We start from the raw sequence: 19,020 nt of genomic DNA on the forward strand, positions 1-19,020 counted from the left end.
CAGATAACACCAAGCTCAGATAGGCTCTCTGTACCTGGAGGACTGCAACCTCAAAGCAGATGTATGCAAAACAGCAGGTTGTATGGTATTAATAATAATAATAATAATAATAATAATAATAATAATAATAATACAAGAGGGGCTGAGAGGAGAGGCTCAGAGGTCAAAGTGGGTGCTGGACATTCAAATCTGCAGAATTCACAGAAATGCTAAGTGGCCATGGAAACCCGCTATAATTCAACAACCAGGAAGAGAGACTGGGATCCGGAAGTAAATTGGCCAGCTAGACGAGACAACTTGGCAAGCTCTAGCTCTGAGGTCAATGAGAGGCCCTGCCTCAATACCCAAAGTGAAAAAAGAATCAAAGAAGATATTTAACATATATATATATATTGAATGTGTGCATATATATATATGCATACACTATATATTTTTAAACTATATATATTTTATATATATATATACACATACACTATATATATATATACACATACACTATATATTTTTAAACTATATATATAGTTAAAAATTATATATATATATAATTTTTTTTTAATCCAAGAAAGCAGCCAGGCCATTGTAACGTACACCTTTAATCCCAGAACGCGGAAGGCAAAGACAGGCAGATCTGAGTTCAAGGCCAGCCTGGGCTACAGAGCAGCTTCCAGGACAGCCAGGGCTACCCAGAGAAACCCTGTCTTAAAAGGAAAAAAAAAAAAAAATCTAAGAAAATATGAACCAACAGGAAGGCAGGAAGGAGCCAGTTCTGGAAGACCCAGAGCAAACCTATTTGCTACCAGTACCCGGGCCCACAGGAAGACAGTGTCAAGCTCTTCCTCTTGGTGAGAAACACAGGATTTCCCCAATGTCTAAACAATAGCACAGTCTAAAGGTAAGGGGGTAGGAAGGACTGAGAGTTCGTCTTCCTTCCTGGACCCCTCTGTGTCAGATTTAGTCAGTTGAACCAGAAAATGTATTTAGACTTAATGTGTCTCTCCGTGCTCACAGCCCACGGTCAGGGTCTGCTCTCAGGCGGCAGCAGCTTCAGGGTCACTCAGAAAACTGGTTAGGAGCAACCATCTTTGCTGAGCATGCTGGCATACACCTGTAACTCCAACACGTGTGAGACTGAGGGAGAAAGTCAAGAATTGGAAACCTTGGAAGGGAATGAGGGAGCGGGATACAGCTGGGATACAGAGTTAATAAAATGTAACTAATAATAAAAATAAAAAAATGCAAAGAATTGAAAGCCGGCTAGGTGAATTCTAGGTCAGCTCGAGCTACACAGCAAGATCTTGTCTCCAAAGACAGAGGCAGGAGTGATAGAGAGGGAAGCTTTTTTATTTTCTTTTCTAACGTGTATGAGTGTGTTGCCTGTTGCTTACGTCTGTGCACCACAGGTGCCCACAGAGGCCAGAAGAGGCCGTCAGATTCCTTGTGACTGGAGTGTGTGAGCCACAGGGTGGGTGCTGGGAACTGACCCTCGCCGCTCTGCTGGAGCAGCGAGCGCCCTTAACCACCGAGCCATCTCTCCAGCTTCAAGAGACCCTCTTTGGCCTTCCCCAGACCCGCTGCATCAGCAACACAGCAACGTCTCACAGAGTCGCGGCCCTGGACACATCTGTTTGGGAGCGAGTCCTGCTGGCTTTCAACTTGCCATCCTCCTGCCTCAGCCTCCTGAGTGCTGGGATGACAGTCAGGCACCAGCACTCTCTGAAAAGGCTGTTAGATGTAAGCACTAAGCGGAAAACCTGTCAGGGTTGAGGAGGGAGCCCGGGAGGGGATTGGAGGGACCATTGTCCACAGACTTCCCAAGATCCTCCACTAAATCCTTAGCCTCCCTAAACCTCGGCCCCTTCTTCCCAGACCTTAACGCTCTATCCCTCACTCTCCTGCCCCCTGCATCCCCTGCATCCCAACCTGTGGACTTGCCTGAACTCTGTGAGACAAACACCCCCCTCCCTGCCCACCCCTCAGCCTGCTCTTCAGCCCTAGAAACCCGCCTGTGCCCGACCCACGCGGGCCTAACGAAGGTGACCCGAGCAATCCCACCGCCTTCGGGACCAGGCCTCCTCCCCCCGGGGGGGCGGGACTCAGGCCCGCTCGCCGTCGGGCCCCACGAGCAGCAGCGGCTGAGCGTTCTTGCCCTTGTCGTGCCAGCACACGTCGAAGAAGGGGTACACCGGCCCGGGCAGGCGCTCGTGGAAGGAGAAGAGCGGCGCCAGCGCGTCGGCGTCGCTCGCGTCGTAGAAAGCCAGGACGCCGTCGGCGAAGCTTAGGTAGAGGCCGAGGCGAGCCGGCGGCTTCTCGGGGGTGCGCAGCGCCCGCGGCTCCTTGGCCTCCACGTGCGCCTCCAGGATCTTGCCGTCGCGCAAGCCGAGCAGCCACAGGCCCTGCGACGGCACCGCGTGCAGCCGGCCGCGCCGGGGGGCGTCCGCAGCCATCACGCCCAGGGCCCAGCGCGGCTTGTCGGCCACCTCCACCTCCCAGTAGTGCTCGCCCTGCGACAGCAGCTGCTGCGCCACCACCGCTACAGCCTTGTCGAACTGGCGGGCGTCTTCCCCCGCTGGCGGCGCCTTCTGCTCCGAGCACTCCACCCGGCGACCGCAAGGGGACACCACCAGGCTCGGGTGCGCAGAGCTGGCGTCGAAAGTCAGTTCCTCCAACGCTGCGGAAGCAGACAGTGGTCAGGCTGGCTCGGTGGAGCCTTCCTGCTCTCAGCCGACCTAGGGACCTTAGACTCCTCTCACCGTCTCCACAGAGAGCAAATGGTGAGCAGGACTCAGGGATACCAAGTGAGTGATGTGTTCTGAGGCCCACAAAAAGCCCAAAGGTCCAGAGCAGGAGCCAGAAAACCCCGGTTCTGTCTGTCTCTACGTAGTAGTCTCTGGGCCTTGAAAATTTTCTCTTGAATAAACTAGAGTTCTTTTCATTCCCACCTCACCTGGACCGTAAAGGCTGAACAGCTCTGTGTGTGTGTCCTGTGGGCACCCAGAAATGTTATCTCCTAGGAGAGGAAGCTGAGCCTTTGGCTCCCTGAGGCAGTGTCACGTGCAGTTTTGTCCCTAGGGTGCCGGAAACTATGCAGAACCTCAGCCTGCAGCCAGCAGGGACCATTATCTCTACGGTCAGACAGGGACAAGAACTGTCCAAGGATCGCAGTCAGTGGCCTCACCCACTCCTGGGGTCAGCTGGGTGCTTTCTGGGCCGTTCACACACCGTAAACCCCAGGCCCTCAAAGGTCCTTCTCCGACCAAGTTGGAGGGAGAAGTACCCCAGGAGCAAGGAGTATCTTTTTCCATGGCTTTCTGAGATGGGCTGGGAGGCCTTTCCCTGTGTCTCGGGCCTCCCACCAACCTCACACTTCTACAAACCAAGAGCCACCCCTCTCAGTACCTGGCATCAGAGCCCGGAACATCTTCCTCCACACCTGGAATTTGAAGTCATCTGAGATGACAGGCAGCTGGATATCCAGCCTGGCAGATGGTGGTGACTCTGACAGGATCTTCTGCAGCCTGGAGGTGGAGAGGTGATGTTGGGGGTGGGGCAGGAAGAAGTAACCCAGGGACTAGAGAACACGGGGTGTTGGAGAGGGCCTCTCAGGACTTCCCCACATCACACCCCTGCCTTACACTCATTTGGGAATATGGAAAAGCTCTGGAAATGGATGAGGATGACAGCTGTACAGCGCGAAGCCATGCAATACAATTGGATACAAATGGACCCTTTGAAATGGTTGAGCCAGGCACCGTGGTGCATGCCAATAATCCTAGCATTTGAAAGGCTAAGACAGGAAGATCATTAGTTCCAGGCCTGCTGACATTGTGAGCTTGAGGATGGCCCGAACTTGCAGTGTTATTTCCCCAGCTCCCGTCCATTGCCTCCTTTGGCTCTCCCATTCCCTCCCATACCCGTGACCTGTCCCATGCCTGTGCCACGATGGCACCAGTATACAAGGTCTCAGGATAAGGACCTTGGCTGTCTCCCACAGCACAGAAATAGTTGTCAGCTGAATGAGGTGAAAAGCACATTGTGAGCAGAGGGTAACCCTGGAAGGCTAGGGCAAGCAAGTTCAGCAAAAACAGCCAGCTTCTCACCTGCTGGTCACCAGGCAGTATTTCTGGAGAAAGAGAAAATGAGAGTGGAGATAAAGCAAAGAGGAAAGACTCCTAGGCACTCTAGCCATGAAGCAGACACCAAGGATAGTAAGTGTGGGGTCAGAATGATCAGAAAAGCCAAAGAAACCCGGGACACAAAGCTACCCTTGGATTTTAATTAGCACGTGAACAGAAAAGGTACCCTTCCTTATCCCAGAGACATATATTTGTTAGAAGGCTGTCCTAATAGACCCACAAGCCTGTAACATTTATGACATGAATGGTGCCACTTAGACACTTACGCACTATCTAATCTGAACAACAGTTTGGAGATCCGACCCTGATGTGAAGACCTACCTCACCCCTTCACTGCTATGGATTTCAGGGCTCCCATGTGGGGTCTGGAATGAGGTCTCAGGAGCCTGAGCCACGGCCAGAAGGCAGAGAGGGGAGGTCCTTTGGTACTCACCATTAGGAACTCTGTCTGTGGCTTGTCAGCCACCTCCTCCAGCACCGTCTCCATCTGCCGTAGCTGCTCCAGGTAAGAGTTCAGGCTTGACAGCTCCCGCTGCAAAGCAACCCCAGCCTCACTCTGAACCCTTTCTGCTTCACGGTCCAAAGAACTTTCCAGAGCATCCAGGAACACCCGCATCTTCCCCAGCTGTTCCCCAACAGCTTCCCGGAAATAACGCACTGTCTCCTGAAATGGGAATGAGAAGATTCTTGCCTGGGGATTCTCAGCCTGGACGTCCGGTCCCAGGGCTCTGCCACCTAGACCCCCTCACCTTCACTTCCACCAGCTGATGCTCCAGCACCGCTACACTCTTCTCCTTGCGCATGCATGCCTCCTGCAGCTGTATCTTCTGTTGCGGGAGCTGTGTCTAAGGGACAAGATAAAAGAGATGACAGGGCACCACCCTCCTGCCATCTGTACTTTCCCCTCAATGTCAGCGCCTTCTCCAGCCCTCAGCTTAGTCCCCAGCCATGCCTCTGGGCCTGGCCATACTTTATCCTAGTACCTTTGCCTGCCATGGTCTATTTTCTTAACTCCCCAGCCTCACCGCCAAGCAGCTAACCCCAGTACAAGTTCTTGCAAAGATCACAAGCACAAGATCACCACCAGACTAGGAAGTAGAGCACACACTGGCTTCCAGAAGTGAGTGAAGGATGTATGGAAAAAAAAAAGAAGAAGAAGAAAGAAAAGAAAAGAAAAAGAAATGAAGCTGGGTGTGAGTGCATGTCTATAACCCCAGCACTCAGGAGGCAGGAGGATTACAAATTTGAGGCCAGCCTGAGCTGCATAATAATACTCTGTCTCGGAGTAGAAGCTGTAAAGGAAAAAAAGGGAAAGAAAAGTAAGGGGGAGAAAGAAGAGGAGGAGGGGGAAAGAGGAAGATGGAAGAGGGGGAGGAAGAAGGGATGGAAAAAAAGAGGGAGAGAAGGAAGAAGAGAAAGGAGGAAGACAGGGAGGAGGAGAAAGAGGAGGAGGAAGAGGAACAAGGACGAAGGTGGAAGAGGGGGATGAAGAGGAGGAAGGTGGAAAGGGGGAAGGAAGAAGGGGAGGAGGGGGAAGAAGAAGATAGAAAAGAGGGAGGAAGAGGAATGTAATCTTCCCTTCCCGGGGTTTCACTCCTTATTTTAAAATTCAGTCACAGTCAGCCTGGTGCCCTAGTCAGCCCCTGTCCACACCTATGGGCTCTGAGGACAGACAGTCTAATGTGCATGCTCACTGTGGATCAACGAACCCCTTCTATGAAGCGCAAGCATAGAAAAGCCTCTACAGGTTCCTACCGTAGCCACCTCTGCCTTCTACCACCATCACTCCCATCAGTTCCCCCTGCGCAGCTGCCCCTCCTGCCCCCCCCCCCCGGGGAGATTGAAGACCCAAGGTGGTGTTTGTTGAAGCACGTTCACGGGGCTGAACCAAGGACTCCTGGCTAGAGGCCAGGTCAGTCTCCTCCTCAGCTGTCCTCTCTTAAGGCATCATCACCTGCTGCCAGCAAGGCCAGCCTGGTTGCTCTGGGTGCCTGTGGTCAGCGGTTCAGAGGTCGCAGGGCTGAGCAAGCAAGCACCATCAGAAGGTGCTGGGCAGCCTGACAGCTGACTGGCTCACGAAGTCCAAGCTTGAAGCTGGTGACGCACGCTTTACACGAGGGTTTTCAACACATCCTGGGAGTTAAGGGCAACTTACCACAGGATGCCGTCAGCCTCACCAACAGGCTGGTTGCCTTTTACTTCGAGGACACAGCAGCCATGCTGCGGGACCTGGGTGGGCAGGAGCAGGCAGCACCGCTTCAAAAAGCAGTATGAGCCCCTGCTCCAGCACCAGGAATTCCTCCGACCACTTTGAGTCTCCTAAGTGGGTTCCCGACCCAACCCCCCTAACGTGTCAAAGCTCCAGGCATCAAGTTGCCCTCCATCTCGCTCCAGAGACTTCCTGTCCTCCTCCTCCTTCGGGCTCTTTTCTGGGTTCTCCTTGGTCAGAGCCCCTAAGGCTTAGGCCTAACCTGATGTGGATCTTCAAGACTTGAGCTCCGCTTCTGCCCCTTACGTTTCCAGAAACCCGATACACTTCTATTTCACAGGTTCTAGTCTCTCTTCACAGGTAAAAATGAACAAGGTTTAGAGTGCTGGGATCAGCAAAGAGGAAACTGGGCTGGGTGGGCTCCTGACTTACAGCCAGGATTGAGCTGGATTGACTAAGGCCGGAGCAGCAAGGAGGGTTGGGAGGCAAGGCTTTGGGAAGTTTGGGAAGTGCTACCGCAGGACAGTGTGCTGAGAAAAGCATTGCCTGTCAGGCAGCAGAAGACAATGGCAGCAGCTTTTGCCTCCAGACCCCATTTCCACACACCCCCACCTCTGCACCTGTCGTTTTTTCCACAGCCTAATTAATACTTAATAACACCTTTCTTGGCTAACTAGTATCTGCATGCATGTCATTTGTGATATTCATGTCTTATAGGAGCGTGTATACCTGTATACCTGGTGTATATCCATTTGACGATAATTGGATATTTTTCCTGGTGCAGCTTCGGGAGAACACGACTGTGTAAGCGCTGTACTCCGACTATATAACAACCTAGACTGGTGTCTTGGTGCTACCTACCCACAGTGAGCCTTGGCCAGATGTGCCCTGCCCTTCCCACTTCCCTCGCCAACTTCAGGCTTGCACAAGTTTAGCGATTTCAGGAATGAGTGGGCCTCTGCCAAAACTCCATCGCCCTACTAACCGGACAGCCAGGTTCTGGGACTCCTAGCCACGCCTCTAACTGTCCCTCTGCTGGCCTTACCGGATCCTCCACCACGCAAACATGCCAGTCTAGCGGGCCCACCCAGTCCACTCAAGAGTGAGCGGGCCGCAGGTGGTCACCCAGTCCCAATAGTCTAGGCACACCACAGTTAGGTCAGACCCCGCTCCGGCGTTCTCAGGCTTGCTGGAGGACGGCAGCCAAGCAAGCCTGATATTCTGCACGCCGCCGGCGGGTTCCAGTCTGCTCGGGCGGACGCCTTTTGACCCCCTCCCCTGCTGCTTAGCCCCGCCCACTCCCCTTAGCTCAAATCAACCCAGCACCTTCCCAAGGTCAGAGCCCGCTCTATTCAGCAGTCCCGTTCCACCCCCCACCGGGTCCCCCACCTTGAGGCGTGCGTGGGCCTCGGCGGCAGGCAGAAGGCGGTGGCCACGGTGCGAACCGAGCGAGGCACACACGCCACACACGAGCGTGCGGTCCTGCTCGCAGTAGATGCTCAGTGGATCCAGGTGCTCCTCGCAGTGGCCTTGCGGCACTTGCGCCAGCCCCTCCACCAGACGCGCCAGCTGCAGGTTAGTGCTTAGCGCCTGAGGCCGCGTGGGCGCTTGACAGCTGGGACAGGGAACCGTGCCATCGGCGGCAGGCTCCCCTGCCACGCGGACCAGGCAGGCCCGGCAGAAACTGTGGCCACACTCAGCGGTCACTGGCGCATCGAACAGCCGCAAGCACAGCGGGCAGGACAGCTCCTGGCGCAGAAGGCCGGGTGCAGCCGACATGGTGAGCCTGGGAAGAGGAGTCCAGCTCAATCCCACCCTGGGTCTGTGGCCGCATCCTGTAACTACCTCACATCCCATACTGGTAGAGACTCTGGTTTACGGCCAACAGGTAAAGAGGATTTGCTGTCGTCCCAAAGGGAGTGTATATTGCCGTTCTCAGCCCAGATAAAAACAAATGTGACCCAACTGGGCATTTGTCAACCCCGGTTTCTAAACACCAGCTTCCAGTCCCGTCTTCTTGCTCCTGATTTAGCCCAGGCTTCAGCCTCTGACCGAGGCCTAGGCCGCCATTCCTGTGGAATTATCTAGAATCCCCTCCCCAGCTGTCCTCCCACTGACCTCTCTAGCACACCCAGCCCTCTCCTCCCCTGTATCTCCAAGCCCACAGGACTCACACAGGTCTGATGGAAAAACTTAGGAGGATCAGTTGGGAACAGGCCTTAGAGCGGGGTGGTCAGAGCTGTGGCCGCAGACAACCAAGAAGCAAGCAGCAGGCTCGATTTAAGGGCAGGGACTTGGGGCCAGATGGCAGTGGGTAGACAGGACAGGTGACAGGCACACAGTGAACAGAAGGCAGACCCTCCCAGATAGTTCAGTGGCCCAAGCGCTATATTTAGCTGTCCTGCCCATTCCCTCCCACCACTTTCTGGAAACTGTTCTAAAAGTGAAGCATGAGTAAGTCGTCAACAGGCAGACATCTCATGTCCAGGCCAGCTGTCCTGGCCTGTGTCCTCTCCTCAGGCCAGGCTAGGGTTTAGAATCACTGGGGAAACAACTGCCAAGGGCTGCCCCTTCTTCCTACTTGAACTTCCACACTCTCTGGCTTCCTCCCTCTGTGTCTGCAGTTAGTTAACCTATTCATTTCCCAAGCCGACAGCTTACCAAGCCACACTGACAGTACTAACCCCACCTGTGGGTAGGCAGGACTTCCCCAAACCCTAAAAGGCCTTCTTCTTCCAAGGATGATGTGAGGATGTTTTCTAGCACAGGCCTCCTCCCCAAATGCTTGGAGAATAAATGATAGGTAGCTAAATGAATGAACTGAATCCAGAGTCCGAAGCGCAGAGCTGGAGCTTGCCCCGGGAGCACCCAGGCTTTCTTATATGCTTATCTTTCGATTGTCAGTATAAATTTCAATCACAATAAAAATCAGTCTTCCTTATGGCCTACAATTTGTATCCTCTCTGGCCCCGTTTATAGCCTGTGATCTGGCATGTGTACCTTCACCCCTTTTCCCCCTTGTTCCTCAAGGACTTTGCTCTTGCCACCCCTCTGCCTAGAATGTTCTTTCATTCCCAGATATTGCATTGCTCTTTTCCGTCTCTTCTCAGATCTCTTCTCAATGTCAAGTTCTCAGTGATGCCTTCTTAAACTCCTAGATTTATTTTTGAATGCTGAGTGCCATTGTGCTGCTTTCAATAACAAAATATACAATATGCTCTCATTGTTTAAATTTAAAGTACCAAGCTAGAGAGATGACTCAATAGTTAAGAGCACTGTCTACTCCTCAGAGAACCTGAGTTCTGTTCCCAGCACCCACACAGGGACTCACAACCATATATAACTCCAGTTCCAGGCAACCTGACAGCCTCTTCTGACCTCTGGGGGTACCAGGTACACAAGTGGCACATAAACATACATGCAGGCAAAACACCCATACACATAAAATAAAATAGATAATATTAAACCATTTAGTAAATAATATTTAATATATATTTAATATAAATATTTAATGAATAATGTTAAACCGTTTTTAAAAAATAATTAAAGCAAGAGGCTTAAGTGAAGTGATTTATGCCTGAGAAGCTTAGGCAAGAGGATCAAGACCCCAAAGCCAGCCTTGGCTACATAAGAACCTGGGGGAAAAAAAGTGAATGTGTGTATGTGTGTATATAGATATGTGTGTGTGTGTGTGTGTGTGTGTGTGTGTGTGTGTGTGTGTGTGTTTATAAAAGAAAGACAGTGGGGAGGGGATGTACACTTTTAATCCCAGCACCTGGGGAGCACAGGCAGGCAGGTCTCTGAGTTCAAAACCAGCCTGGTCTACAGAGTGAGTTCCAGGCCAGCCAGGGCTACATAGAGAAACCCTGTCCCAAGAAACAAAACATAACAAACAAACTGGGGGGGGAGGGGGTTCAATTCAGAGCATGGCTACTCTGACAAAAGATCACATTCAAAGACCTATAGACATGCCTTTAATCCAGGAGACAGAAAAGCAGATCTCTGAGTTCAAGGCCAGCCTGGTAGAAAGCAAGTTTCAGGTAAAGAAAAGCTTAGGTCCAGGCGTGGGGTGCTTCATGCCTTCAATCCCAGTACTCAGGAGGCAGAGGCACACAGATCTGAGTTCTCGCCAGTGTTGTTCAGGCAATCTGGCTGAGTCAGTGAGTTGAGAGGCAGTGCAGTGGAGTTGAGTTCATGGCAGTTCAGTTTATGGGATTAAGAGGCAGTTTTTACTGGGAGACTTTTACAGAAAGAGGTTGAAGAGAGAACAAGTTAAACACAGGTGAAGACAGAAGGAGGGTAGAGAATGAGAAGGACCCAGAAAATTAGAACAGATTTTGTTCTAATTTTGGCTAGAGGCCAAGCAGAGCAATTCAGTCAGAAGCCAAGAGAGAAGCCAGTTTGAATCAGTCAGCCTGGAGAGAGAAGTTTGAGCCAGAACAGCTGAGTTGAACCAGCCTGCAAGAGCTCAGAAAGAACAAGAAAGGGTGAGCTTATTCAGCAGTAAGTATCAGAGGCTGAAAACACAGAGAGAGAGAGAGAGAGAGAGAGAGAGAGAGAGAGAAATAAAATCTTTTGAGGGTTGAAGCAATAGCTCAGTGGCTAAGAGCATTAGCTGTTCTCCCAGGTTCGATTCCCAGCACCCACAGGTCAGCTCACAACTGTCTGTAACTCCAGTTCATTCAAGATGCTCCAACACCCTCACATAGACACACATATAGGCAAAACACAAATGCACATAAAATGAAACATAAGTTTAAGAAAAGAAAATCTTTTAAGAAAGCAAGGTAATACCCCCAATATGCTCCCTATTTGCTGTATAAATTGTCCCCTGTTTGTGCACAAAGGACCTGTCATTCAGAACATACTAGAAAGGCCCAGCATCATAAACATCTCCAAACTGAAGGCTTCCATGCTTCTGTGCGTCCCACACGCTGTGTGAGGCTGCGTCATTGTGTGAGATGTCATCCACTGCAAAGCATTTAGGAATAAAGAACTGATTTCTGGGCCGGGGAGGGGGAGACCCAAATAGAATAAAAAACTATAAAAATTCGAGCCCAAGGAAAAGCTCTTACCCTTCACATTTTTGTATATGTGTCCATATGTAATTTATGTGCTAAATGAAAAAAACTCATTTCCCACAAATCACGTACTTTCATCAGAAATATCTGATACGTATAACTAATGTTAAACTTGTTGGGGGGGTGTTTGTTGTTATTTCGAGACAGGGTTTCTCTGTAGCCCTGGCTGTCCTGGACTCACTTGGTACACCAGGCCGGCCTCAAAGTCACAGAGATCCAACTACCTCTGCCTCTCTCTGTGCTGGGATTACAGGCATGCACCAGCACGCTCAGCAACCTTAAACTTTTAGATTTATTGTATATGTACGACTTGCCTGCATATATTTATTGCACCATGCACATGCCTGGTACCTGCAGAGGTCGAGGCATCAGAAGCTAGAACAGAGGCTCCAGATGGCTTGGTATTGAGACCGAAGTAGGGTCCTCTGCAAGAGCAGCCAGTGTGCCAGCTCCACAGCTCCTCTGTAACTAATTTACAACTAGATGGTATGTCTTATTGTTTTGCTTTGTTCTCATTTTTGAGCCAATCTCTCAACATGCAGCAGAGGCTGGCATGGACTAGTCAATCCCCATCTTAGCCCCTGAGTGCTAGGACTATAAGTATATACCACCAGACCTGGCTAAGTACATGGCATTTCCTGCTTTATTTTTAAACTGGCCCTCATATTTTTAGGCTGGCCTCACATTTGCTATGCAGCCAAGGTTGGCCTTGAACTCCTGATCCTCTTTGCCTCTAATTTCCTAGTGCTGAGATTACAGGTATATACCAAAAGCCCAGTCTATGTGGCATTTCACTAAAACCAAAATGAGCCCTAAAATTTGCATGACACTTCTTCCAATAGACTGAGCCAGTAACTGATGTAATCGCTCAGATCATAGTTGCTCCTTAGGGAATTCAAGTTCTGTTAACCTCAAGGTAACAGTTATACATAACTTGTTTTCCTTTTTGTGCTGTTACATAGAAACCAGGGCTTTACACATGCTAGAATATCAATATGCCTGGAACTTAGGATCCTTCTGTCTCCACATTGCAAGTATTGTGATTATGACCATGACTGGTTTGTCTATTTTGAGATATCAGTATATGCTACCAAGGCTGGCTTTGAACTCATCACCCCGCCCCAGGCCCCGGCCAATAGCTATGACTACAGATGAGCCACAGCCCACAGCCTCACATCTCCCCCAAATCTCGCTTCTCTGCTTCCTTTCTGCATAACAGCTATAACCATTTAGCATGTAACACATTCGACTTGTTGGTTTAGTCTTCTGCTAGAATGTAAATCTTGTTCCATGCTTGTCTCTGGCTTAGAATAAAGTGTAGAGCACACTATCATGATCAACTACTGTTCCCAAAACGAATCAACATAGAAACTAACTCTTTCACATTTGGCCTCTCAGATTCAACCGGTTTGGGTCAGCCTTGAGCTAGCTTTACTCATTTCTCCCCCAACCGTTATCTCAATCAGTTTCTGTTTCAAATTCTCAGTCTCCTCTTTGGAGGCTCTTTGCCTTCTCCTGCCTCAGTCTGTGAGTGTTGGTATTTCAAGCATAATCTTACTCATTTGAAGCTAGTGTTCTCTACCAGGAAACTGAAAGTCCAGGGAAGTTTTATTTCTCCTACTTGTTATCTCTAAGTCTATTTTGCTGATATTTTGGACAGATCAGAGTTGGCCTGACTTTTGTAACAGGAAGGGTGGGGACAAATGTATATTTGGAGCTGGTCACCAAAGCCACAAGCAGTTTCATTTAGGTTCAAAAACATCCAAAAGGTTTATCTCATCTAGAATTTCCATCATTGTCAAGTTGAAGCTAAAGATTCTAGATTGGATTCATCCATAGAAGTGGGTACCCAGGGCCAAAGGTGGCAGAGATGGACTAGGTCTGGGCTTTGACCCATGAGAGAGACGTTTCTCTGTGTAGCCTTGGCTGTCCTGGACTCACTTTGTAGACCAGGCTGGCCTTGAACTCACAGTAATCCTTCTGCCTCTGCCTCCATGAGTGCTGGGATTAAAAGGCATGCACCACCACGCCCAGCTAATAGACATTGTCTTAAACAGGTTACAGTACAAGGCAGAGCAAGATGTCTGAGGGAGGATGAGAAGGGAACCAGTCAGTGTTCCTGCTCCTGAAACTCTTACAACGTTCCTGGGGCTCAGGGAAGAACTCTCAGGGAAAAGTCCCCCAACAGCCAAATTGATGAGTCTCATGAATGAACATGTGCAATGGCTCACACCTGTGACCCTAGAACTCAGGAAGCTGACGCAGGAAGTTTGAGCCTGGCCTAGCCTAGAAAGTGAGATGCCATCAGGAGAACTGGCATACACCTTTAATCCCAGCACTTGGGAGGCAGAAGCAGGCAGATCTCTGAGGTCAACCTAATCTACAGAAGTAGCTCCATGAGAGCCAGAGCTACACAGAGAAACTCTGTATCAAAAAAAAAAAAAAAAAAAAAAAAAAGCAAAAACTTGAGCCTGGCAGTGGTGGTGCAGTTCTTTAATCCCAGTACTCAGGGAGACTGAGGCAGGCAGATCACTGTGAGTTCGAGATAGGAGATCATGCGCCCAGGAGGCTCTCACCTCACCAACCACTATGGCTCTGAGAGAAAGGTAAGCCTGAGCAGAAACCTAGAGGTTCTTTTCTGTCAGGGACACAGCTCAGCTCTCTGAGCACCTCCAGAAAGAGAAAGGAGCTTCTGACTTCCCAAGAAATCTAGACTGCACGTATCTACCTCCCGAGCAGAAGCCACCCTTGCAGTCTCCAGACTTCGCCTCTACTTCCCGGGAACAGTGGGCGAGACAGTGACTTTCTCGGAGCACTGGTCAGTATGTACTTCATCTGTACATAATCACTCCAAGAAATAGGCAATTTTTAGGGCAGAAAAGTGGGACTTGGGGACGTCGGTGGAAGATGTCACAGGTGACACGTGGATAGGGTTCCCATGTGTTTCACCATTTACTAGCAGGGTTGCTCCCAGCAGGACTTCTGAAACTGTGGTCCCCACTGCCAGGAAAACCTTTTGAGGTTGCTAGAAAAATTAAATGAGATTGTGCATATTAAGTGCTTATGACAATGCCTAAAAAATAGTAAGATTCAAAAATGGAAGCTACTAATAAGACAGCAATCCAAAGAGGCTGCAGATACAGGGCTGCCAGGCAGTGGTGGTGCCTGCCTTTAGCCCTAGCACTCAGAGAGGCAGAGTTTGAGAACAGCCTGGTCTACAGAGTGAGTTCCAGACCAACCAGGGCTACAGAGAAACCCTGTCTCAAAACAAAAACAAAAACAAAAACAAACAAACAAACAAACAAAAAAAACAGTAGAACCATAATATAATCTTTTCAAATAAAATAGGTCTCCCAAAAATCATTCTGGGCTCACAATCTGCAGAGCACTGACTGATAGACCCCTTCCGGTATGGCATCACTCGTCCCTACTGAAGTCCAGTTGAAAACTGTCGTCAAGGTGATACTTCCAGTTCTGTGACAGCTGTCTCTTGCCTCACTGTGGCATCTTACCAAAGTGCTAACACTTTCTGAAGTCTGTGTCAGGTGAACATCCCAATCAGGTAACTCTATGTCTTAGTCTGAATATATGTGTGAGTTGTGGGTCAGATGTCCTCTGGCCCAACTCGATCCCCTCTCACCCCCAGAAAAGCAAGTATGAGGATCCCACTGTTCCTGAGAAGCATCACACGCATCACGCATCACGCATCACACACACACACACACACACACACACTCCTTCACAGCATTTCTGCAGCCCCCAACTTTCAATTTAAAGCAAAGGCCACCCTATCCAAACAAAGGCTCAATCTATGTAGCCAGAAACCATACAACAGAGTGTAGTATGGTAATATACAGCTGGAATGATGTACTTGGAAGGTCAAGGCAGAAGAATAATGAGTTCAAGGTCATCTTCAACTATAAAGCATATTTGAGACCCTATTTCATAAAACCAAAATAAATAGTGTGGTTTACCACCTAAGCCTGAAACTTGAGTTCAGTCTCTGGAATCCATCATAAAAGAATGCTATTCTGTTGCAGGATATTTGCTCACACTATGAACCCCAAGATTATGATCTGTTTCTAGTTGTGGTATGGATCAGCACTAGCAAACACCTTTAATCCAAGAGCTCTCTGTTTGAATATTGTAAACAGGATTAAAATAAAGTCAAAATAGGTCAAAAAGTGGAACAAGCAACCAGTTGACAGGGACTAAACATAGGATTAAAAAAAAACCACAGCAAGTAAGAGGAAGTCAGGACGATGGCTAGACAGACCCACAGAAGTAAAAGAAAGGGATGTTAAGTTTGAAAAAGGCTATTTGAGGGGACATGGGAGGGAGATTCCTTCTGGGACATCTGGCTCCCTAATCTTTATTGGTAAAATTGAATGGTTGAGATTTTGTTAAAAACAACACTATTCTCTGACCTCAATACACACCAAAATACAAGCACGATCACATACACCTGTACACAATAATAAACAAAATTTAAAATATACACACATATGTTTCTATAACTCTAGGATCAGGACTTTTTTGCCATTCTATAAAGGCTTCTCAAGGCTCAGTGCCAAGCCCAATGCTGCATATTTGCCAGAGAGTGCAGAGATCATTGCTGCTCTCAAATTCAGACTTTAGAAAAAGCAAACAGTCACATCATATTATAAAAACTATGGTAGAGACATGGAGCGACATCCTGGGGAGAAACTAAGGAAAATCTATTTTGCCCACAGAGAGAAAATAGTAGAAAAGGGTGGGATGAGAACAGAAATTAAACAAATAACTGCATGAGGCCATAGGTTCAACCAGTTTTTTTAAAAAGACAGAAGCTAAACTGATGAACTCTGAGACCCTTTGCAAAGTGCTCTTGACCATTCCACTCGAACCCATCTTTTATTGTGTACGTAGGCTACTCTTTCTCTTAAAGGGACTCTTTAAAAGCATAGAAGTGACTCTTACAGAGGAACCCAGCCTAAAGAGCTGAAATTACAGCTAGGCATGGTGACACACACTTGTAATCCCAGCACTTAGGAGACAGAGGTGGGTGAGTCTCTGTGAGTTCAAGACCAGCCTGGTCTACAGCCAAGGCTACAAGAAAAGGTGACATATTTTAAGGACATTGGTGTTTTTGCCTGCAAGTATGTCTGTGTGATGGTGCTGGATCCCCTAGGACTGGAGTTAGTTGGGAGCTGCCCTGTGGGTGCTAAACTGAACTCTGGAAGAGCAGCCAGTGCACTTAACCATTGAGCCAGATCTCCAGCACAAAAAGGTGACTTATGTGTGAAAAGACAGGCTCAGTAAGTGGAGCAGAATGGCAGAGAACCCAAGCAGAGAAAGTGCTGTTCTGTAATCCAAAGCCAGCAAGGTAGAAAAGAGCTAGAGATATTAACAAGGGCTTTCTAAGGTCAAGCCAAGGAGCTTGCACTTGATTCTGAGGAGTCTGGGGAATTACCAGAGTAGGAGAGGGACAGGATCCTTTGTGTAAGTTAGGAAGATATAGACTTTAGACCATAATGAGCTGCAAATATGGAAGGATCAACAGGAGTCATAATAAGCCATGAGCTAAAGAATATTGGCTGTCTCACCACACCTGCTGCTTGAGTATCATGCCACAAGGATAGAGACACCCTGTCACCCTGCAGACTTAACCCACAATTTAATCATGTTAAGAGGTAGAACCCTGCCAGTCCTGATGACACACACCTTTACCCAAGCACTTGAGATGCAGAGGCAGGTAGATCTCTTGAGTTCAAGGCCAGCCTGGTGGTCTGCAGAGTTCCAGGACAGCCAAGGCTACATAATGGCATCCTGTCTAATTGAGGGTACACATTAAGCCAGATGTAGTAGAATATACCTGCTATTCCAATTCCAGCAGTCAGGAAGCTGAGCAAAGGGGCCAGGAGTTCAACACTAGTGTATACTGCCAAGACCTTATCTAAAATAAATCAACAAATCATTAAGTGGTGATTAAGTAGAGTGCCCTGGGCACTCTAGCACTGGAACAGCCCCTTCCCCCTAAAAAAAAAAAATCACAAGAACTACAAATAAGTAGCTATGTTAACAAGCAGTAATTAGTATGACCTAGATGGGCTGATGAGAATGGACTCTTAAGCCTGATCTCTCAAAGAAGTGACTTTTAACCTGAGACCTAAAGACTCAGGCATTTGTCAGAGAGCGAAGACATTTCAAGGCTTAGGGGAGAGCATGTGCAAAGGCAACTGAGACAAAACTGACAGGCCAGTGTGGCTGGAGCTTGGTAGTATGGTATACAGCAAGATTAGATAGATCAAAACTGGGACAGACCAGTAGAGCCTTCCCAGCCATGTTTAAAGCAGGTTAAGTCTGGATTCAGAGAAGACTCCAAGGTCATCCCAACCAGCCCCAGGAGTGGTAGCTGCCCACTCAGATCTCCCTACACTTTAGTGTTTTCCTATCTAATGGCTGTTGTCATCACACCACAAGATATTTAACTACTGGGGCATTTGTTCAGGTTATTAAGAGACTGTAGCCCTTCCAACTCAACCCATCATGACTCCCAGTCCCCTTGTTCCAGCAGATGAGAAACTTAAAAATGGAGTGATGGAAGTGTCTTGTGTCTGAAACTAAGGGGAGGACATAAAGTCATCACTCTCTTTTACTCTTCATTTCATTCATGTCTGTGCAATTTAGGGGCCTTAGGGTTCTAGCTGCTACAATTCTAGTATCCTATGCTATGTGAAAGGATCCTAAGATCTGGGGAAACAAGATTTTGGGTTTCTAGATTTCCAAGATTTTAAGCTTCTATGTTCCAATAAACTCAGAACAGGAACAGGTTACTGTTTCAGCACCAGCTGGTTTATAAGAAAACGCTACTGAACCTCTTAGCATCTGCCAAACTGCCAGAGACTAGCAATTTAGCTCTGCCCTTCATCCCTACCCTTCCCCCTCCTCCTCCCTCCTTCCGCTGCCTAGCCTAAAAGTCTTAAGGGTGGAAACCAAAACTAGCTTGCTGGAGAAAGAACAGAGCTGTAGGTGGAAGAGGGTGGAGCAGTCCCCGGCCCGCCCACCAGCCTGCTGACTTCCTGGTCTTGGAGAGCAGGCTGCAAGAGCGCTGCAGCCAGAGTTAAGAGGCAACCGCGGCTGCAAGCCCCAGAGCCATGGGGCGGGCGCGGGATGCCATCCTGGACGCTCTTGAAAACTTGACAGCGGACGAGCTCAAAAAGTTCAAGATGAAGTTGCTGTCAGTACCACTGCGCGAGGGCTACGGCAGAATCCCACGGGGGGCCCTGCTGCCAATGGACGCCATAGACCTCACAGACAAGCTCGTCAGCTTCTATGTGGAGGCTTATGCCACAGAGCTCACAGTGACCTTGCTTACAGACATGGGCATGCAGGAGCTGGCCAAGGAGCTGCAAAAGGTCGCTATAGAAGGTAAGTGTAACTGAACCCTTGTTTAAGTCTACCTCAACTTCCTGCACCAGAGGCCTGTCTCCTGGCTCTTAAGTTTCTGTTCCTCCTGCCTTTAAAAAAAAAAAAAAGAAGGAAGAAAGGAAAGAGAGAGAAACAGAAAGAGAAAGAAAGAAAGAAAGAAAGAAAGAAAGAAAGAAAGAAAGAAAGA

The 19,020-nt window shown here is 48.8% G+C and overlaps 2 protein-coding genes across 2 annotated transcripts in view; one reads left to right on the plus strand and one right to left on the minus strand.

Annotated features, from left to right (window-relative positions):
• Nucleotides 1-2,093: 2,093 nt before the first annotated feature.
• Nucleotides 2,094-8,121, minus strand: Trim72 (tripartite motif containing 72). The gene is made up of 6 exons (XM_055627591.1): nucleotides 7,732-8,121; nucleotides 4,883-4,978; nucleotides 4,567-4,797; nucleotides 4,098-4,120; nucleotides 3,397-3,515; nucleotides 2,094-2,668 (listed from the first exon to the last, which is right to left on the minus strand). The coding sequence occupies exons 1-6, from the start codon at nucleotides 8,119-8,121 to the stop codon at nucleotides 2,094-2,096; spliced, it is 1,434 nt and encodes a 477-aa protein (XP_055483566.1).
• A 10,368-nt stretch (nucleotides 8,122-18,489) lies between these two features.
• LOC129691410 (apoptosis-associated speck-like protein containing a CARD) overlaps nucleotides 18,490-19,020 on the plus strand; it is a 1,291-nt gene continuing 760 nt past the window's right edge. Inside the window, exon 1 of the mRNA XM_055627540.1 lies at nucleotides 18,490-18,833. Within this exon, the coding sequence (XP_055483515.1) occupies nucleotides 18,560-18,833 (274 nt within the window). The 5' untranslated portion in view covers nucleotides 18,490-18,559. The remainder of the gene's footprint in view (nucleotides 18,834-19,020) is intronic.

This window comes from Psammomys obesus, unplaced genomic scaffold (genome assembly GCF_907164565.1).
Source record: "Psammomys obesus unplaced genomic scaffold, mPsaObe1.curated_primary_1811, whole genome shotgun sequence".
Classification (NCBI taxonomy): Eukaryota; Metazoa; Chordata; class Mammalia; order Rodentia; family Muridae; genus Psammomys; species Psammomys obesus.

What these genes read in the sequence shown, in the direction of transcription:
- Trim72 (XM_055627591.1), bottom strand. Translation starts at nt 8,121, where the DNA reads ATGTCGGCTGCACCCGGCCTTCTGCGCCAGGAGCTGTCCTGCCCGCTG. An exon ending in ATCAGCTGGTGGAAGTGAAG is followed by an intron (nt 4,798 to 4,882) that starts GTGAGGGGGTCT and finishes TTCCCATTTCAG; the next exon opens with GAGACAGTGCGTTATTTCCG. An exon ending in CACAGACAGAGTTCCTAATG is followed by an intron (nt 4,121 to 4,566) that starts GTGAGTACCAAA and finishes CTCTTTCTCCAG; the next exon opens with AAATACTGCCTGGTGACCAG.